Source organism: Pithys albifrons, chromosome 7 (genome assembly GCF_047495875.1).
Source record: "Pithys albifrons albifrons isolate INPA30051 chromosome 7, PitAlb_v1, whole genome shotgun sequence".
In the NCBI taxonomy this organism is placed as follows: Eukaryota; Metazoa; Chordata; class Aves; order Passeriformes; family Thamnophilidae; genus Pithys; species Pithys albifrons.
The window spans coordinates 43,571,442-43,590,571 of record NC_092464.1 but is presented as its reverse complement, the minus strand read 5'-3'; the positions used below and the strand labels follow the sequence as shown (position 1 = coordinate 43,590,571).

At 41.3% G+C, this 19,130-nt stretch overlaps 1 protein-coding gene across 6 annotated transcripts in view; it reads right to left on the bottom strand.

The window, feature by feature from the left end:
• The window catches only part of ATP2C1 (ATPase secretory pathway Ca2+ transporting 1), a 61,937-nt gene that overhangs the window by 29,104 nt on the left and 13,703 nt on the right, over positions 1-19,130 (bottom strand). For 2 of the 6 annotated variants that reach the window (XM_071561204.1, XM_071561209.1), the window contains exon 2: positions 750-860. In XM_071561204.1, coding sequence (XP_071417305.1) covers positions 750-860 — 111 coding nt within the window. Of the gene's footprint in view, positions 1-749; positions 861-14,132; positions 14,380-14,833; positions 14,910-19,130 lie in introns of those variants that run through there. The other 4 variants (XM_071561205.1, XM_071561206.1, XM_071561208.1 and 1 more) reach the window with 4 other exon arrangements.

The window sequence follows — 19,130 nt, the reverse complement described above, 5'->3', positions numbered from 1 at the left end:
CTCCACTTAGCAGTATAAAAGAGATTAAACCAAAATTCACCTAAAAACTACAGAAGCAGATGTTGCTTCACATCACTAAATGACTGCTCATCTTCCCTGCAGAAAGGTGCACAACAGACCAAACTGTGGGCATCCTTCAGACTCTTGAGCATTATGTCAGGAGTTCACTTGCTCAGCCAAATGACAGCAACAGCTTCAAAGTCTGGAGCTGTCAGAGACCAACATTTATCACAGTGTACTCCCCGAGCAGTCCGGCACACAGAAGATAAAAAAAGACCATCTATCAGGAAAATTAACCCAGATCCCACGGTTCATAAATCTGTCAGTGGGCAGCTTTCTCAATCTTCTCTGCTTAAAATGGAGGCTACCAAAATAAATTAGGGACATTAAGGATTCCTTCAAGAAATGGAAGTAATAAAAAAAAAAGCCAGGACAGAATTCTATAGCAAGACTGACTCCAGGATTTTTATTAACAAATAGCAATCTTCACAGCATAGAGAAATGCAAATATTTTCCAGTCGAATCTCAATCACCCTCCAGAAGTTTGCTTTTTTTTTTGCAAATATTAAGAGATTAGAGCATTTCAAGAAACAATTTAAAAATCTACTTGCTTTTAGAAGCAGACAATAGCTAATTATCAAAATGGATGATAATGCATCAACTTTCAACAACAAGATCTGTCCTTATGAAATATCAAACCTCCTGTTTGTAACATCAGCACATCCTTAAGAGATGTAAAAATTACTTACTTGTAGAATACTTGCTACTTCATCCACTGGCAATTCACTTGCTTTTTTTGAAGACAGTACAGGAATCATTGTCTCATTGTCACCATCAGGGATTTTCTCAAGACGTGCAACCTGGAAACAGAACCAGAGACTGAAGGGAAGGAGAGCACCAACATTTCATTTCAAATGATGTACACCAGAGCAATTCAGTATTAATAAAATACCAAGTAGTTTTTTATAAACATTGCACTTACAGAAATAATCTACAATTCAGCTTATTTTCATGCAGTTACCATCTGCAATAATAAAGGAAAACACTGGACATGCAACTCAGAAGACTTAATTTCTCTAACAATATATTCAGTGCTGACCAAGATTCTAACAGTTAAATAATTCAACAATCCTTTAGCTCATTATCATCAATATCTGGTCAGAAAGTAATCCCTCCAGATAAATTTCACTCCCTGCTCCTACTTTCTCCTCATTAGTGAAGTAGGAGGCTCTTCGAGAAGGCCCATTTACATTTTTTTGTACACAAAGAAAGCAAAAACACCATTAGGAAAACCTCAAACGAGCACAGATGCAAGTGAAGTCATAAAACTTGACTACGGTACAAAAGCTCCAAGTCAATGCTATAAAAAGTTTTGTTTTCCTGTAATTTTTAGGAAGGCAAAATTTTGTGAACTGCAGAAGGAGTGCAACAGCAACACTGACTGCACAGCTCAGCACTGCTTTGATATTTAATGAAACCCCAGAGTTTCTGATTCTTGTTTATTAGATGAGAAGCTGGAGTGACATTTTCTCTGCCTGCTCCTTGTCTCACTGCACCCATTAGTGACTTGCCCATCATGCCACACACATGATTTTCTCTGTAGCTCCCAAACATTAAGTCTAATGCTATTCCAAAACAAACCCACAACATCTGACTTTGAGCAAGATGACTCCACAATCTCCACAAAAATGCTGAGCAACCAACCTTTCCCAGTAAGAGCAGGCAGAAACGAACTGACAGCCATCACAAATTTTAGTGCTGACAAAAACCTTTTTCCCTTTACCAAATACTATCACTGCTAACCACAAATAACTTCAAAAAAAGACATAACTGATAGTTTCAGTAATATCATCCATTAGGACTTCAGGAAGTTTAATAACATGATTTTTAAGGATATTTTAAGAATTTAAATATCCTTAAACAGAAATGTTAAGGCACTCTCAGAGATTGGATTTTTTTCCAAATAAATCTTCATTAGTGGAGAACTACTGTGCTACAACAAAGCTTACTTTGATAAGCTTTTTGAGACACTCAAAAAGCCATTCTTTTCACTGTGTTTCGTTCATATTATCTCCCACTTTAATGAAGAACATTGTATTATATGCAGTGAAAAAAATCTGCAGAGAAAATCTGGTATAGCATCAGAAAGATAAAGGCTCAGAAGACGTTTTTTATAGCCAGCTCCTTTCAACAGAGTGAAATTACATATTGTATGACAGTTCTGGATGGATCCTCATCTAACTTCTAAAAACCCTCTACAATCTATGAACATTAAACTACACTTGTAGTTCAGAAAAGAACAATTCAAAATATCTAACACTTTGCCGCAAATTAAATTCAATTGCTCAGCCAATGAGAAACCAATCACTGTTCCCTTCACAAAATATAAAGTGGGTTACACCAACAGATTTGAGTCCAAAAAACCAGACCTGCTTGCTATCTGCTGGACCACAATAACTGTATTCAAGCCAATGATTCTGCTTTTACTGTGCATTATTTCCAAAAAGGAGAAAAATTACTTATTCAATACTGTTGGCAAGTGCTCTCTACAGTCCTGTGCAGTGCTGCTCAGACCTGCACACCACAGATCTGGGCTTTGAAACGCCTTTGAAGGTCTCCAACAGAAGCTATTCCCAAAGCCACAGCATTACATACTAGAGGAGACAACCCACATACAGCAAGATGTCTTCCCATCCTATGCTGCAATTAATTTTCCAGCATTCATCAGCTGATGCCCTAAAATAGTTCAGCACTTCACTGCAGGCCAAGTTTTTACATCAATAGAGAAAATGTGGGCTGAGAAATGATCCTGGCCCAAGCCAGATATCAGACAGGCAGCAGTACCTGAGCACTGCAGCTCCTGGAGCTGTGACTGTGGTTTCCATTCCCCACCTGCAGCTGACTCTACCCAGGAACAAAGCAGCAGGGTGATAACTAACAAAAATAAAGAGCTGTCTCAGGAAGGGCTTTTCTTGGGCCCCTTCCAATGTACACACCATCATTTCTAGGCCAGGAAATATGCATCAATCACATAACCACGGAACTGTGACCAAAGTATGTTTATGAAAATGAATACAAATTCGTCTGGAAGGCTTACACTACCAGAAATCCAGAGTTCCCTTCTGTTTCCTCTGAAGAAAAATATAGTTAATTAGTTAACAGTAATGTGTTACTGTTTCTTCTTCCTCAGACGCTACAGGAGCCTGCCTACCCTCCTTCTGCCATGACCACCAGCTCACCTCTACCATTGTTTTTCTCAGGTTAGAAGGGTGAGTCCATTATCAATCACCAGGGCTCGCTGACATCGAGATACTTTCACAACCATTTTTAAGGGGAAATTTTAGACCTTCTTGCTCAAAGAATGCAAATGGCAGGACCTACATTCACTGAGAGCAGACTAAAAATTTAGAACACTCTTACAGTAAAATCTATTTTTAGACACACTGGTGACCAAAACACTTTGGCTAATTAGCTACTATAAAGCCCTGAAAATGTTACATAAAGCTATTCAACTGACCTAAAAGTGCAAAATACAAAGGTAGTAAAGAAACAATAGAGAACAGTAAAAAAAACTAAGATGTTCATGCAACAATGACATTCACATTGAGGTACTGAGAAAAATTCTGACTCTTGCTTTGAGATTCTTTCTTCTGGATCTTTGGATCCATCTGACTGGCTTGCTAAGTCTGCCTGAATCTGCCCCATCAGTCTCTGTAAAACTGAACCCCTTTCAAGCCAACTCAAGCACTACAAACGCCTTTCACTTTGTTTGCCATGATCCACCTGCAGGATTCCTGCTGGATGAGCAGCCAGTGACCCACACTCAGGTACAGGACTATCACAGATACCATGTGATCGTTACTGACTCATGCTGTGTCTAATCAATAGCAAAATTAACAACTGTCCACAGAATCAATGTGTAACTAATCAATGTGCACTTAATTTTATGCACAGTACGCTGCCTTTTACACTTGAACTATTCCATGCACCTTGCTCAGGACTGCAGCTTTATTAATGAGATAAGGATATTACAGCATGTTATCCAAGGGACACTTCAAAGCCCACAATCCAGACCCGACTGCTGTCAGTGATGGATGAACCTGTACTGTGAGCAAAGCCCCGTGACAGCACTAATGAAGAATGACCAAACAAGATCCACAGCATGCGATGCCCTGACCAGAGATCCACTGAAAGCCATACATGTTATGATGCCAGGATTCCCAGCAACAGAAAGGACATAAGATTTTATACCTTGCTATCACCTTTTCTGAGTTATTAGTCATCTGTCTTTCAAGTGTTTGTGCCTTTCTTATTGGGATCCCAAAAGAATCAGCACTTCCTCACCCATCAAAAGAATTAACTTTCACTTTTCTAATCTACCTTCCCCATACTGAAAAAAGTACTGTTCAACAACATGATAAAAAGGTATTTCACTCAATTTCACTGAACACAAAACAGACTAACACAAGTTTCCCATTTCCTGAATTTTCTGTATGATCCAACTGTATGTGATGTACACTAAAATGTTTAAAAAGCCCAGATCCTAAAAAGTACTTCTGCGGCTCAGTACAATTTGAAGTCGGGATGGCAGGTGCAGAGGGGCAACGACAGACAGATCAGCTACTGTAGACATCTGTGCACACAGTAACATAATAAAATACCAAGCATTTACCTCCTCTGCACTGTCTGGAATCCTGAAAGCACACAGGGCTAGGCATCAACCAGATGTCAAGTAGGGACAGAGGTTTGAGTCTCCATCTGTCTGCACATGGACTTTGGAAACAGTTCCTGCTAGGCAGGCTCTTGGCTGTGAAAGGACTCTTTAAGGAAAAGACTCAACCCAGAATGGAAGGAATCCTCTTTTCTGACAGTTCCATCAGATATGAAGATCCAGTGCAAAATTAGAACATGGTGGATAGAGGTTTTGCAGAGTCAGATGTTTTAACTGTCTCACTGTCCACGTTCAAGCTCTCCAACAGATCATTGCTCAGCATCACAGCCGTGATTCCGCAGCACTGCTAGCGAACAGCTACCTCAAAAACACCTATTTCACTACATGTTTATGCCACTTTTCCCTCTCTGGTTTGTCTAGAAGGCAAGGTGCTCCTGGAGCTTCAGTACAGGCCCCAGCCACGGAACAATAGCCAAGTGATGACAAGACACAGCAAAACCCCAAGCCAAACAAAAGGCATTAAGAACACTTCAGGTACAGTGAGCCCTGGACCAACTGCACAGCCAGAAGCAAACGCTGGAGGCACAGCAGGATTTCAAAAGTGGAGCTAAAGCAGAAAGGAGCACACAAAGTGCTCTCAGACCACTCTGAAACAAGCAACAGTCAACATGGCTATGACTATGATGCAATTTTCTCTATGAAACTCAATCAGATTTTAAGAGGAGTTAAATCTCCACAGAAATTCACCAGTTATGCTCACAGAAGAAGCAGGTGGAAGCAGCAGAGTGTGGCAGATTGAGATTTATAAAAATAAATAAAAATCAGTGCAATTAAGTTCATAAACTAACTGCAGACAGGCTACAAACTTACCTTGATTAACTAAATTCCAATTTTTAATGTCTTATTCTTGGCTTTTGAACTAATTTATCTATATTTTAACTATGTGCAAAAAATTGTAAGTAATATTGAAGAAAGTTTCACCTATACAGAGTGCACTGATGAAGTTGTGCATACCTAATACATGATTCCATCACAAAGACCAAATGTGACTGATTCTCAACTAGCAATTTCTCAAATGAACCTGAAAATCCTGTAAATTTAGACATGATAAATACTCAAGTTCCATGGGTGACCAATAAACGCCTGTAACAAAAGGCTCAGAGGAGATGGGCAAGGATGAAGTGCCCATGAAGCTCAGGAAACAATGCAGGGCATGACTAACCACAGCTGTTGCACAGACTGTAACCACCTCAGCTCCATGGGGACTGGAGGGTGGCCTTTGCTTTGGATAAACAACTAAGTCAGTGGAGTGGACCAACTGGTGGTGTGAATGCCTCTCCCTGATTTTATCAAAAGAATGCTCATGTCTGAGTTGGCATCTCCCCCATGCTGGTCTGCCTTATGTTGCTCAGTCAACATATGCACAGAACCACTGACAAAATCTCCAAGTGAACAGCACAGAGGTTTCAACCCATATGATCCTTTTTGGAAAGGGGGATGCTCAGCATCACGACGGTGCTGATATTTAGAGACTGGAAATGGGAATCACATTGGTATTGTGACTGAACTGTGCATTTCAATTTCTACATCTTGCTAAGTGTAACTTACAAAATACACTGAGCACACAATACAAATGTGTTGTTCTGCTAAAGCAGACAGTCCACGTAACATCAAGGATCTTCAAACACACATTTGATATCACAGGATCAGTTGGGTTGGAAAAGACCTCTGGGATCATCGAGTCCAACCTATGACTGAACATCACGTCAACTAGACCATGGCACTAAGACATCCAGTCTGTCCTTAAGCACCTCCAGGGACAGTGACTGCACAACCTCCCTGGGCATTCCAATATCTAATCATTGCTTCTGTGATGAAATGTTTCCTAATGTCCAACCTAAACCTCCCCTGGCGCAGCTTTAGGCTGTGTCCTCTCGTCCTGTCACTGCTGCCTGGGAAAAGAGGCCGACCCCCACCCGATCCCCACCCGGCTACAACCTCCTTTCAAGGTGGGGGTCAACTCCAGCTCCCTCACCCATTCCTCAGAGGACACACGCTCCAGATCCTTCACCAGCCTCCCTGTCCTAATGTTGAACATTACCCCCTCCATATGTGTATTATCCAAAAGAATACACTCTGGCACACCTCTGTGGGAAATAATGCTGCTTTCTCTGAGCAAGAACTGCCAACACTCATCCAAAATGAACATCCATGACCAATTTGCAAAAGGAGTATTTTACTTGTCACTGCAAAGAGTTGTCCCTTCCTGCCCCTTAAAATGCTGTAATGAGCCTCTTGTTTTCTACCAGGCACTGTTTTCTCCGGAAAATAAATACTTTTTGAGGGCTTTGAAGTCACTGTCTACTGCCTTTATTTGAATGGACGCCCTTGGAAAAGAGTGATGATTTTTCACTCTGGGAGAAATGGCTGCAGCATCCCTATATTTTAATATTCAAAATGAATTTGTTTCTATTCAATAGAACTTTAGTTAAAATACTTTAGCAAGAGCCCCCACATCAAAGAAGTGCACACAGAAGAGTTCAGACTTAAAAAAGACAGAAAGAGAAATACTAATGAGTTGTCCTTGCAGAGTAATTTCCATCCTGAGAGGTCACACAGTTTCAGCACCTTGTCTTTGTGTGCTATTTTGTAAAACTTTACAGAAAAGGGGCAATATTCAATCTGACAGAGATACCACCCATTAACCAAAGAAATATAAATACTCATATTCTGAGAAGAGTCTGCTAAGCTGCCCTTTAAGCCTGGAAAAAACCTGCCTTGTATCCAAGTACCATTTCAGCAGTGCTCAGGACTTTCACTATGGCCAGGAAACAGCCATTATACAGAACTGTCCTCCTCCATACGCAACATCCCAGCACTTCTGATCAACTGAGAAACTGACTTCCAATACTGACATTGACCATTTTAAATCTCAGCCTTTGCCCAATCTTAGAAGTCGTAAAATATTTAAGCAACCTATCCACAACCCCATCTACTTCAGGCACTGTAATAAAGACTAAGATGCTCCATTTAACATGCAATTTATTAACTCTACAATAGTCTATAAAGCTCAGGAACAATTTTCAAGTCCTAAAAATACCTTCTAAAAAGAACCTTCTCAGAGAAACATGTCTCCACAACCTGAAGTACATTTTACTCCTTCAGGAAGTTTCACCATGTCTTCTTCCATTTAAAATACAGAAAGTAGGACATCTAGTTCAACTGAGGCTGCCAGCACAACAGAAAAGACAGGCAATTTTCTGTAATCATAGCATATATCATGTGGTCATCTTGCAAACCTTGTGAATGACAACTGCCTGCTCCCCAGCTAGACAAAACATTTCACAAAAATAATGGTACCTTAACCTGACTGCAGTGCTGTGGACTGTAGGAGTAATTGGAAAAAACCAGCTAAACCTCCAAAACCACTTTATCTTCCTTTAGCTCATTTAATGCAGAATATTTTAGAATACTTAAGAATGCCAGACACTCAAATTTGATATTCAATTGCTACAAAAGATGTACTATTTAGTGCATTACTGCATACTGGGCAGGATGTACTATGATGAGTTTTAAGCCTCGTTGCTGAAAGCCTTAAGGTGGCATCATCATTACCAAGAAGGCATTGACAAACACATCAGACCCATCTCTAGTTCATCAGCCAAAATACTCAGTTTCCAGCCTTCCTGTTCAAAAAAGCTCCCTAAACACTGCAAAAGTCTACTTGAACATTCCACACATTTGTTATTACTTATTGATCAGCAGAACAGAAAGACACAAAATCGTAAGGACACACTAAAATTATCAAATCAATAGCAGTGCCTCAATGAAAGCAAAGTTTATGTATAATAGCGCTGGGTCAGTTCAGAAATTCATTGCCTGAGGAAGAGAGCACCTGGTCTGACTGCAAACAGCACATGCCTGAGCTTAAATCCTGATTCACACCAAGCCCTTTAGAAGCTAAAGGCCAAAAGACTTTGGGTCTAAATATCAGTCATCTATCTTGCCAAAGAGTTGCTAACTTTCTAGAAGAGAACATTTAAGCTTAGAAACAAGATCGCATGGCTCCTCTCCAACAGCCTGCTTGTATCTCATAGCACTCTCAAGTGCTGAGCTGCTCAGAATCCAGGATGGCACCTGAACAGCAAACACTAATAAATCACATTATCCCCTTGTGATACACCACTAATGGATCCCTGACATGCAGAATTTACCTGCCATACAATTCTGTTAAGCACAGACACCAACAGAAATATTTTCTCAGTCTTTGTTTAAAATAATGAAGCTCCAAGACCCCACAGTTGGTTATATCCTTGACAGATATGCAGTTACTGCATAATAAGACAAAATAAATTTCTAATTAAAAAATACTGAACTTACAGTTTACAACAGTTCTCAGGACCAAGCTAGTATCAGTGTCAATTTAAATGCAAACATAACTCACTGCATAATTACTTATGGTAATAAGCATTCATATTATTAGTATCAAGAAAGCAGCAACATTGTATTCACCAAGCTTTTTTTTTTTAGTGAATTACACAAGAGGGGGAAAAGTGCTGCAGAAAATTTATAACTTAAAAATATTTTAAAAGCCTCTGTAAAAGATTCTGTAGGCTGCATCTGCTAAGTCATTATCTATTTTACCCCTTTCAATTGTTTAGAGTAGAATGTTTACAAAACAAATTACTAGACACAGATAGTTGTCCCAAATTTATACCTTGATTATTTTATTTTCCCTCTCTTCTCTGCTCTGTAACTTCATCATTCCTTCCAGCTTCTACAAACCACACTGCAAATGTCATTAATCACCAAGTGTCCATTAGGTACCACCTGAACTCTTTGACCAAATCAAAAGGTGTTGCAACCAAAAAAATCTATTTATTAACTTACTCCACTCTTGCAAAACTCCACCCTGCTCTATGGATGAATTGCTGCTGAATGGAAGTCATGGTTACTCAAGGAACCGAGTCAAGCTATTAGTCTGTTTGTGCTAAAAGGGGGAAGTCTCTCCTCTGCCTCCCACCATTTCCATCATTAACTGGACACTTCAGGAACTCATTCAACTTTCTAATTCAACACAAAGCTGCCCGACCAGGCGGGAGGAAGGAAGGGCTGGGCTGACCCTCTGCCAGGGCTGCACAGCAGACAAACTCAACACCCAGGAGAGACAACACAACACCACAGCAGGAACAGGCTCAGAGCAGAACCTCTCCAGCAGTAAAACAACACTTTATTCAGTCTTACAGAGCAGCACCCCAAGACCACAGCTCATTTGTCACTCTTCTCAAAAAAGCAAGCAAACATATTTATCTTTTATTAAATTAGCTGCCCTAAGAATTGTCTGCGTTTTCCTTACACCACTGTTTCTCCTGACTGACCAGGAGACTGTGCCACTGACTCTCCACCCAAAGGAGTTACAAAGCCAGCAAAATAACCAACACACTCTGCAACACTGGAACTCAAGCAGACACCTCGTTAAATCACTTCTAGGTTATTACAGAGTTGCATTGCCAAACTACCTGCAGAGGAAAAAAGGGGAAAAAGAGAAGGCTAAAATTATCTAATGCTCCATCAAACCAGATTAAAAGATGACACTGACTGTTCATTTAAAGAGTAAACATGTACTTCTAATAAAAGACTGAGCTATTTAAGTTATCAAAACACTGTTAAAATACAGGAAGATATCCAAGATATCTACTAGAACTGGTCTTTATTGAAGATTGCACTTTACAAAACAAAAAAAATCTCTTCACTTACCTTAATCTCCAAGTTAAACAGATGTGATTTTTACCAAGGTGTTAAATACTGGTTTCTAGTTTTCTGCAAGCTGCAGGTAGTAAAAAACTAATCACTGAATATGAAAATTCTTGTTTCACCTATTAATTTGGTAAGAAATGACCTACATGACAAAAGGACCTTGACCTGCTCTGATAGCACCAACACCATTTCAGAATTTCTAACATTTGCCATCACAAATTTCATTCTGATTATTTGGGATATTACTTCATGAACTACTGATGATGCCACTTTGGAACTAGTTAATTTGTTTTCAAGTTCCTGCTGCCTCAGGCATCTCTCCCCCTGCTCTCAGCTACATGTCCATGTGCTCCACCCCTTTGTTAGCAGGGCTGCCTAATCCATGATGAGCCAGTCCAGGGTGCTGACTCACTGACCCCAAAAACCAAAATCTACTCACTGATCCTCAATCTGGTGGTTTAGCAACTAAGCCCATTTTCATCATTAAAAAAACCAACAACTAAAAACCACCAAAACCCACCCATGAAACTCATTAGAAAATTCAACTACACTTCAAGCACATTACAACCAATAATTATTCATTTGTCATCTCAGGATTGTATGAAGAACTAAAGTATATTTTTCAAAGAAATAAAAAATTCTTTACTTGTATCTCCCTATTGATCCAATCACCAAAATTATCCTGAAATTACTACAGGATGTAGACAGACTATAGCCTGAAGTTAACAGTCATCTCTGAAGATTAGGTAAAATTAACTAGGACTCGCAACAATGAGGATTAAGGAGGATTTCTGAATCGCCACATGATGTTTTTATAACATGCAGCAATTCTTGTCTGAGTTTTTGTACTAACCTTCTACATGACTTTGGGAAAACCTTTTTGATTTACAGGTGAAAAAATGTTACTCTGACCTCTTCTGTTGGGCACTTAATGATATGAAAATAAATACTACACAAGGCCTTGATAACAAAACAGTACTCCTATTTAATGACTTGTGTTTGTAATCATAGTTTGACCTCAAAGAAGCTCAAAGTCTACGAAATCTAAACTGTACTTGTTATTTTTCTACTAAAAGGCAGCCTTCTATGAGACAACGCTCATTAGAACAGCCTAAAAGATGCTGATAAAAAAAAGGACAAACTTTCAGACTACACTATAGAAAACTACTTCAAATGGCCCAGAGGCATCAACGGAGGGATCCAAAAATCACAAAGCTTAGTTTGCACTCAGTTATGTTCTGCCTGCCCAGGTTCTCCTGACAGCCTACACCTTAGGAGAAAGCACCTCTTATGGAAAGAAGTCACAGAATTCCATCTTTCTGAACAGAAATACAAACATCATTCTTCTAAATTCCATGATTAAGCAGACGGCTTCCTATGATGGAAAATTCTCTCTTCCCCATCACCATTAGGAACATGAATTTTTGAGGAAGTTCAATCAACCCAACGTAAGAAACGGGAACCACAAAATCTCATGACAACACATTAATTAGCTGACAGTAAACTACAATGCAGCTTATGAGTACTGCATTAACACAGGAAAACATTAGTTTTCCTAACCACCTTATCACTTCCCAATCTGCAATATTCATCCAAATACAGGAAGAGAAAAAAAGTCTGCCATTTCTTGCTCAATATCCAAACCTGAAGAGAACTTCCAAACAAACTCATTGAAAAAAAAAGTTTAAAAATATTCTAACTGCAATCTTTGTTCTACAAGATTACAAAGATGATTCAGGTATCACCAGGAGTAAATACATTAAGGATCCTCTCAAGATGCTGAAAAGTTCCAGTATGAAAGTTGCTAGTGTCCAGTGCCTCAAAATGTCAAATGGATAGAAAAAGAAGGGCTTAAAAATATCAAGAACACCAAAGCAGACAGTACACAGTATAAATATATGTACCTGTCTGGAAACTCTAATTATGAGATGGGGAGAAGTAGAAAGAGGGGAGAATCAGTGCACTCTTCTTATCATACATTATTTTCTCCTACCCCCAGAAGCCTGCCCTGCTTTGAAAGCCCTTAGTAAACCATAGCCTTTATTTCTGCCTTTGAAATATGCATCTGATCATCTTTTAAAGTATTTTCCCCAAGAGAAACCTTTTATTATGTTATTTCTATCCTACAAATATTACTAATATTTATGCATAATTTATTTATTCCATCTTTGTGCCACCAGCATTTGGAAGAATTAGAACGGGCCATACTATCACATGCTACTTGACTACAAACTGCATCTATGATACACTATTGATTTAGTAAGTGAATGATGAGGCTTTGGAAGCCTCTGCTTTGGCACACAGATCCCAGACAGCTGCCTTTCCCCCCTCCCCAGGTGGAATATCCGCTGCCTTCCCCCTCCCACAGCGCTGCCCATTCAGAACCCTTTAACCTCCAACACAGGGATGAAATGCAAAGGCGCTGACACCACTTCGATCAGCTCTGCAGCCTCGAGAAACAAAGACCAACTTCCCAGAGGTGCTCCCCACACTCGAGAATTCCTTCTTCCCAGTAAGTTCCATGCTCTTTATTACAAATATTCAGTTGGAAGAGATGTACTAGAATTTAAAATGTTCTAACATGATTTTAAAATTAGAAAAAAGTTCTGAAATGCCAGATGATAACAACCTACATAGTTTTCCACATGGCAACCCACTTCATAATTACTACAACTTTTCAGTCATTCAAGACAACCACATTTCCAAACAGAGCCATATCCAACCATAGAAAACAACTCAGTCTACCCCACAAATTCAAGTCAGTTCTTCATTCAAGTCAAGCTAACAAAAAAGGACCTCTCTCTCTTCCAACTAGGGTGGGAGGAAAAGGAGCATCTACATCTCATGTAATTACCTATAGCAAAGGAAATCCAGTAGCCACCTACAAAAACCCCATACAATTCAAAGAACAGTGATGACATAAGGAGCATGAGTGGGAATCAATGGTTGTTTTCTTATATATACAGTAATAAAACCAATACATTTCAGAGTTTTTCAACAATCAGAATCAAACAGAAAGGGAAACAAACAAAAATTTAAAAAAATAAAAATATAAAAAAGTCAATGAAGCTCAAAGTCACAGTCCAAAGGGGCTTCCCAGGTTCCCAGAGCATAAACTGAAGGCCAACATGAAAAAACAAATAAATCCCCAGTTAAGTCATTTCCAAACTAGGCAACAAGGAAAAAGCATAATAGAGCAACTTCTTTCAGGACATAGAGCTTAAAACATGATACCACATCTTTCAAGTAGCAGAACTCAAAATTTAAGTGCCACTTTTTAAAATAAATACTGTCCAATAGAGCAAATTTTAGTAGTTTTCAAGAACATGTAAGTACAGTCAACACAAAATGCAACCAATGCTTCTCAGTTTGACCCTGAAATATAAATTTAAGAAAATCATACAATCTAAGCAAATACCAAGCAACTAATGCTCGAGGTTCCTATCTAAATAAAATATTTCTATTCCAGACACATAGATCACACTAATGCACATAGAGCACTAAATGCACAATGGATGTTTCGAGTATCTGTCGAGAGAGAATAAAATCTCTCTGATAATTATTTCAACAAGCAGCAGCACAAATAAAGAAAAGCAATGGTCCTACAACTGTTAAACTACAAAATGCAGATCAAAATTCCTACCACAAGATTAACACGAGAGCAACCCGGCAAACCCTGGAATGGTAAAACATACACACGCACCAGTAGGAGTTGTCACCAAATTGCATGCAAAAATCCTCTTAGCTCCAATGAAGTCAGTGACTCTGATGAGCCCTTTACCTTCATTTTCCATCGAAATTGTACTTGAGTCGATAGTTACAAAAGTCTTTAGCAACAGCAGCGCTGGAGCGGGAGCGGAAAGGTGAAGAGAGAAATGCCCCCAAATCCCAGGCAATCACAGCGCTCCCTTTGCCCCCACCTGCAGCAACATCTGCAAGAGAAACCAACGCTGGAAGAGGAAAAAAATGATAAAAAATAAGACTATAAAACACCAGAGCCGAGCCCGTGTGCTGCCCGGCGCGGAGCAGCACAAGCCCCCGGGGAGCCCGCAGGGCACCAGAGCCCCCCGAGGATGGGGATGAGCCCCCGCAACTCCAGCAGCGCCGCCGCTTCCCCCCGCTACCAGCACCTCCAGCAGCCTCGTCCCGCCCGGGGAGGGGCGTCCGCACCTAAAAATAACCCCTCACCCCGGGTAACCCCCGTTCCCCGCTCAGCTGCACCCCTGGTGCCAGGCGGCAGGCAGGGCGCGGCGGGGCGAGCGGCGACTCCCGGGGTGCCCCCGCCCGCAGCCCCCGGCCCCGCCCGCGCTGCAGCGGCCGCGGGGAGGCGGCGGGGGAGGCGGCAGCGAGCGGAGAGGGGCGAAGCGGCAGCGCCTGCCGGCCCCGCCCGGCCGCGCCGCTCACCTCGGGGCCGCGGACTGGCGCGGCCGCATCCCGCTCCGCTCCGCTTCCCTTCCCTTCCCGGCAGCGGCGGCGGACGGGGCGGGGCGCGGCGGCGGAAGGGCGGGCGGAGCCCACACACACACCCGGGCCGGGACAGCTCGCACCGCTTCGTGCTGCTCTTGTGGTGGAGCTGCTTCGCCCGCGTCCCGGCAGCCCCTCAGGACGCGGCGGCCTCGCCGCGCTGCAACTAAACGCGTTTCAACGTGGTCCCCCTGCGGGGAGCTCCGAAGACGCCGCCCGGTGCCCGCCTCGCGTCCTGGCCGGGCGGAGGCCGCAGGGACCGCGAGGGAGGCGGCGTTGAGCGGCCGGCGCGGGGACCGTGCCCTGCCCTCTCGTGCCGTGCCGAGGGGCCCGGCCCCTGCCCTTGCCCCGCCGGGCCCGGCTGCAGCCGCGGGAGCCAAACCCGGCCCTCCAGGCGTGGGAAAACCATCCCGGCACACCCGCCCGCTCAGTGCTGCCCTCCCATGAAAACCAGTGTCTCGCACACGGAGTAGAACCACAACCAGCGAGGCTGGAGGAGGCCTGTGAGATCACCGGCTCCACTGTCCGCCCAGCACTGCCGCTGTAATCCCCAAGCCATCAAACCATCACACCCAGCAGGTCCAGATGCCTCCCAAAGGCATCCAGAGACGGCGACTTCACCACCCATTCCCGTGCCTGACCAGCCTAACAGCGAAAAATCTTTTTCTAATATCCAGTCTGAATCTCCCCTGTCTCAGCGTAAACCCTTAAGTAGCCGCTATTAGAGTTAGAATACAGCCAGACTAGGCTGGTAGTCGGGTTGGTTTTGCACTACCAAATTGTAACAGTCTTATAAATGTTAGCCAAAACCAAAAATCTACTCAATACAAAATCTTAACCACTTCAGGGAACTGCTTTTAAACCCAGGCTTTAGCTGCCAGTCATGGAATCACCAGCCCTAATCAGTAGTTGAATTCCATGGGGGAAAAAACCTGCTTTACCAATTCAATTATGCTTATCTAGACACCAAGGGAATATTATTTGAAACTCGAGTTCCAGTGCTGAGCTCTAGGGCTGGGGAAGTTTTTAAATAAAAGTAACCTCCACTAAGATAATAAATTCTAATTTAAGGTATGATGCACAGCACTAGTAAGAACAAAATTCCTTTCAACTTTCAAGGTCAAAATCCAGTGAAGACATGCTAATTGTAGGTTTTACACCCCATTTCTAAAGGAGCATGACAACAGGGTCCTAGAAATGCACTTGCACTGACATCTCAGGATTAACAACCTGTCACCTAGGGTTTGTTTTCCTTTTCCTTCTCCATCAGAAGAAACCAAACTCCGTCTTTGTCAGTTCATAAGCAGCATCTAACAGAACTAAATTTTTAACATTTCAATTAAATCTCACAACCCATAATAGTATGCCTTTTGAATTCCTCAGCTAAACATGGAGAAGTTAAAGAGCATCCTTTCTTTTGACTCTCTTGAAGATAACTTTGAGTGCTAATATAATACAGATCTGTCAACATATTTTGAGACGTAAAGAAGAGTTAGAAGTGCTAACAAAGTACAGGCTCCAGGTATTTGCATTCAGGAAACTGAGAGGACAACAGGCAGGTTAATTGTTTGAGGATACCTACAGCATAATTTCTGACCTGTCCCATAAGTGGCCATGTTACTTGAATATCTCCTTGGTTACTCCATGAAGTGTCCCACTACAAGTAGGCAGCAGCGACTCTTCTCCAAGGTAGTACTTCTGTGAAATTGTGGCACTAGTTATAATGTCACAATTTCAACACAAAACTGATGCACAAGTCATTAAGAAAAATATTTAGTTACCTTAGTTACAGTAGCTCTCGCTTTCAATATCATGTTACTACTAAATATGAAAACCTTAGGTAAATATTTTCATAAAGAAATAAACAAAGCCTGTAGGTCCTAATACTGTTTACACCCACGTTTGGACTTCTTTACACTGTGAAAAGTTTTGGGGAGAAGATTTGCAATTCCTGAACACTGAGCTTGTCCACAATGGAGATCTAAATATCTCTGACAAACCCTGCATACATCCTGCAGACATATCTCAAAAGAGGAGAAGAAAGTCAAAAGCAAGTCCTACTCTATAGCAACAACTAAAAAGCTTCATCTCTGGGGCTTAATCTCTTTCCATTAGCATCCATCTGCCAGTCTGGCATGCCTGTGACGCTGCCAGGCAGCTGGGAAGCGCCTCCCCAGCACTACAGCAGGACTATATCCATCCTCAAAAATTATATTACTGTTTCTGCCATGCTCTACACCTGCAAACAGTCGCTGTTTAATGAACAATGCTCAAAGTATGTTATTTCCGTCTGATGCTAAATATTGTTTCTTTGAAAATCCTGTCCTTAACGTGAGCTTGATCCACAAGAGTATTAGAACAGCCTTAATATCTTTAGGAAACCTCATTAAAGTCTGTGGCAAAAGCATTATTTGGCAAGCCAGAGCATGTTACTAGAATATGATTGCAAAGATAAGTCTGAAATTTAAAAAAGGCTTTGCTTACAGTAACCTGTTGTAGCCAGTTGTACTCTCAAATTAAAATATTTGGTTTGCATTTTTTAATCTTGAAAAAAGTCTTGCAATCAAATGCTTCTTTGAATATCCAATGAGCAAACACGTCTAGTCCCAACAGAATAATTCCAGTGAAAATGCATATACAAATCAGAAAAACATACACTAATTCAATGAGGAAAGGCCAAACAGTCCTTAAACTTCAGTTAGAGTCTCTTTTATAAAAAATAGCACTTGGAAAGATGTGCAATACTGATAGATTTTGGGGAAAATTTTCCCTTATGTTCTCTGAAAACACTTCATAAAAACAAGTGAACCTTCTGGAAAGAGCTTTGCATACGGGAGAGCAGAGCATTCAATGACAACTTAAGCAACCTCCCCACCCCAGCCTTTCTCCTTCTCTTGGTGTGATGTCAGGTTGAAATGCCACACAGCACATCTCAGTGTTCCGCACCAACAAAAGAAGAATTCCTTCCACCCCACCACCATCCCATCCCCTCCCCATCCTTCTGCCCACAGAAGCCTCATAGTTTAGGTCTGATGGAGGCCAAGTCTGACTTTGCCTTCTGCGGGTGGCTGTCAGCAGTGGGCAGCCACTGGATTGTCTCAGAGCAACAACTCCCAACTCACACACACCTCAATCCATGTGGGAACTGATTCAAGTCTGGAATAACCCAGCAGATCAGTGGGCACACACTTCTCTAAGTCACCAGTGGTTATTCTGACACAGCCAAGAGAGTGGAGCAGGTATGGGGTGCATGAATAGGTACTGCTGCTTTCAGTGCCCTTCTCTGCTCTCGTGGGCCTTCAGGGCTGAAAAGTAGTGGTTTGATAAAAGGAACTAATTTGGGGGGCTTTGTTTACTAGTTTGTTTTGTTTTGTGGTTTGTTGGGTTTTTTTAATAGGCAGCTGTAAAAAAACAAACTTAGCTTCTGTATAAATCTAGAGGCAGCCCAAAAGGCTGCTTTTAGCTGCTTTTCTATTTCTTCAGAAGAATTAATCCTGGGCCCCTGGAAAGCTTGAGAAATTTAAAAAGTAATAAATACATTACATTCTAGATAGGACCATCAATCAGATGGAGGGAAAGAAGCAAGAATTCAGTCTAATGGCATTAAACAGATAGGCCTTAAGCTGCAGCATGTTTATATGCAAGCTGAACTTCAGGTTTGGTTTAGCCTTCAGAATCTCAATCAATTCAGCTTCATCTCAACGACTCCCTTGTGCTACAGCACTAGCAGAAGCAGTAAAATGTATTTTAAACATATCAAGAATACCTGTGACTGCATGGTTCACATTGAAGATCTGTTACACAGAACTCTGTTCAAGTGACTTTTCAGACCATAACAGCACTTGAAGTACTTGTTGCTCTGATTCTTTTAAAGTATCCTTTAAAAGACACATTTGTTTAAAGCCTGTTGAAATCTACTACAAATTTTGTTAAACTCAGAAGAATTCAGTTATACATTATGAGAGATATTTTTTCTGAATATTAATATTGATAGCATTTTAATATGGACTGAGCTTTCTACAGCACTTCAGTTTGGGATAGAAAAGGTTAATTTCTGACCCTTCTGTCAAAACAGGCTTCTCAACTATTTGCTTACTTTGCTTTAGGTATAATTCAAGCCATCCTCAATACACTGAGCATAATTTAGCTTTTACAGAAGAGAAAAAAATTAGTTTCTGGTAAGACGGACTTTCATTTGATTTAATCTCATTATTTGTTCTCTTTCATCTGGAATTCA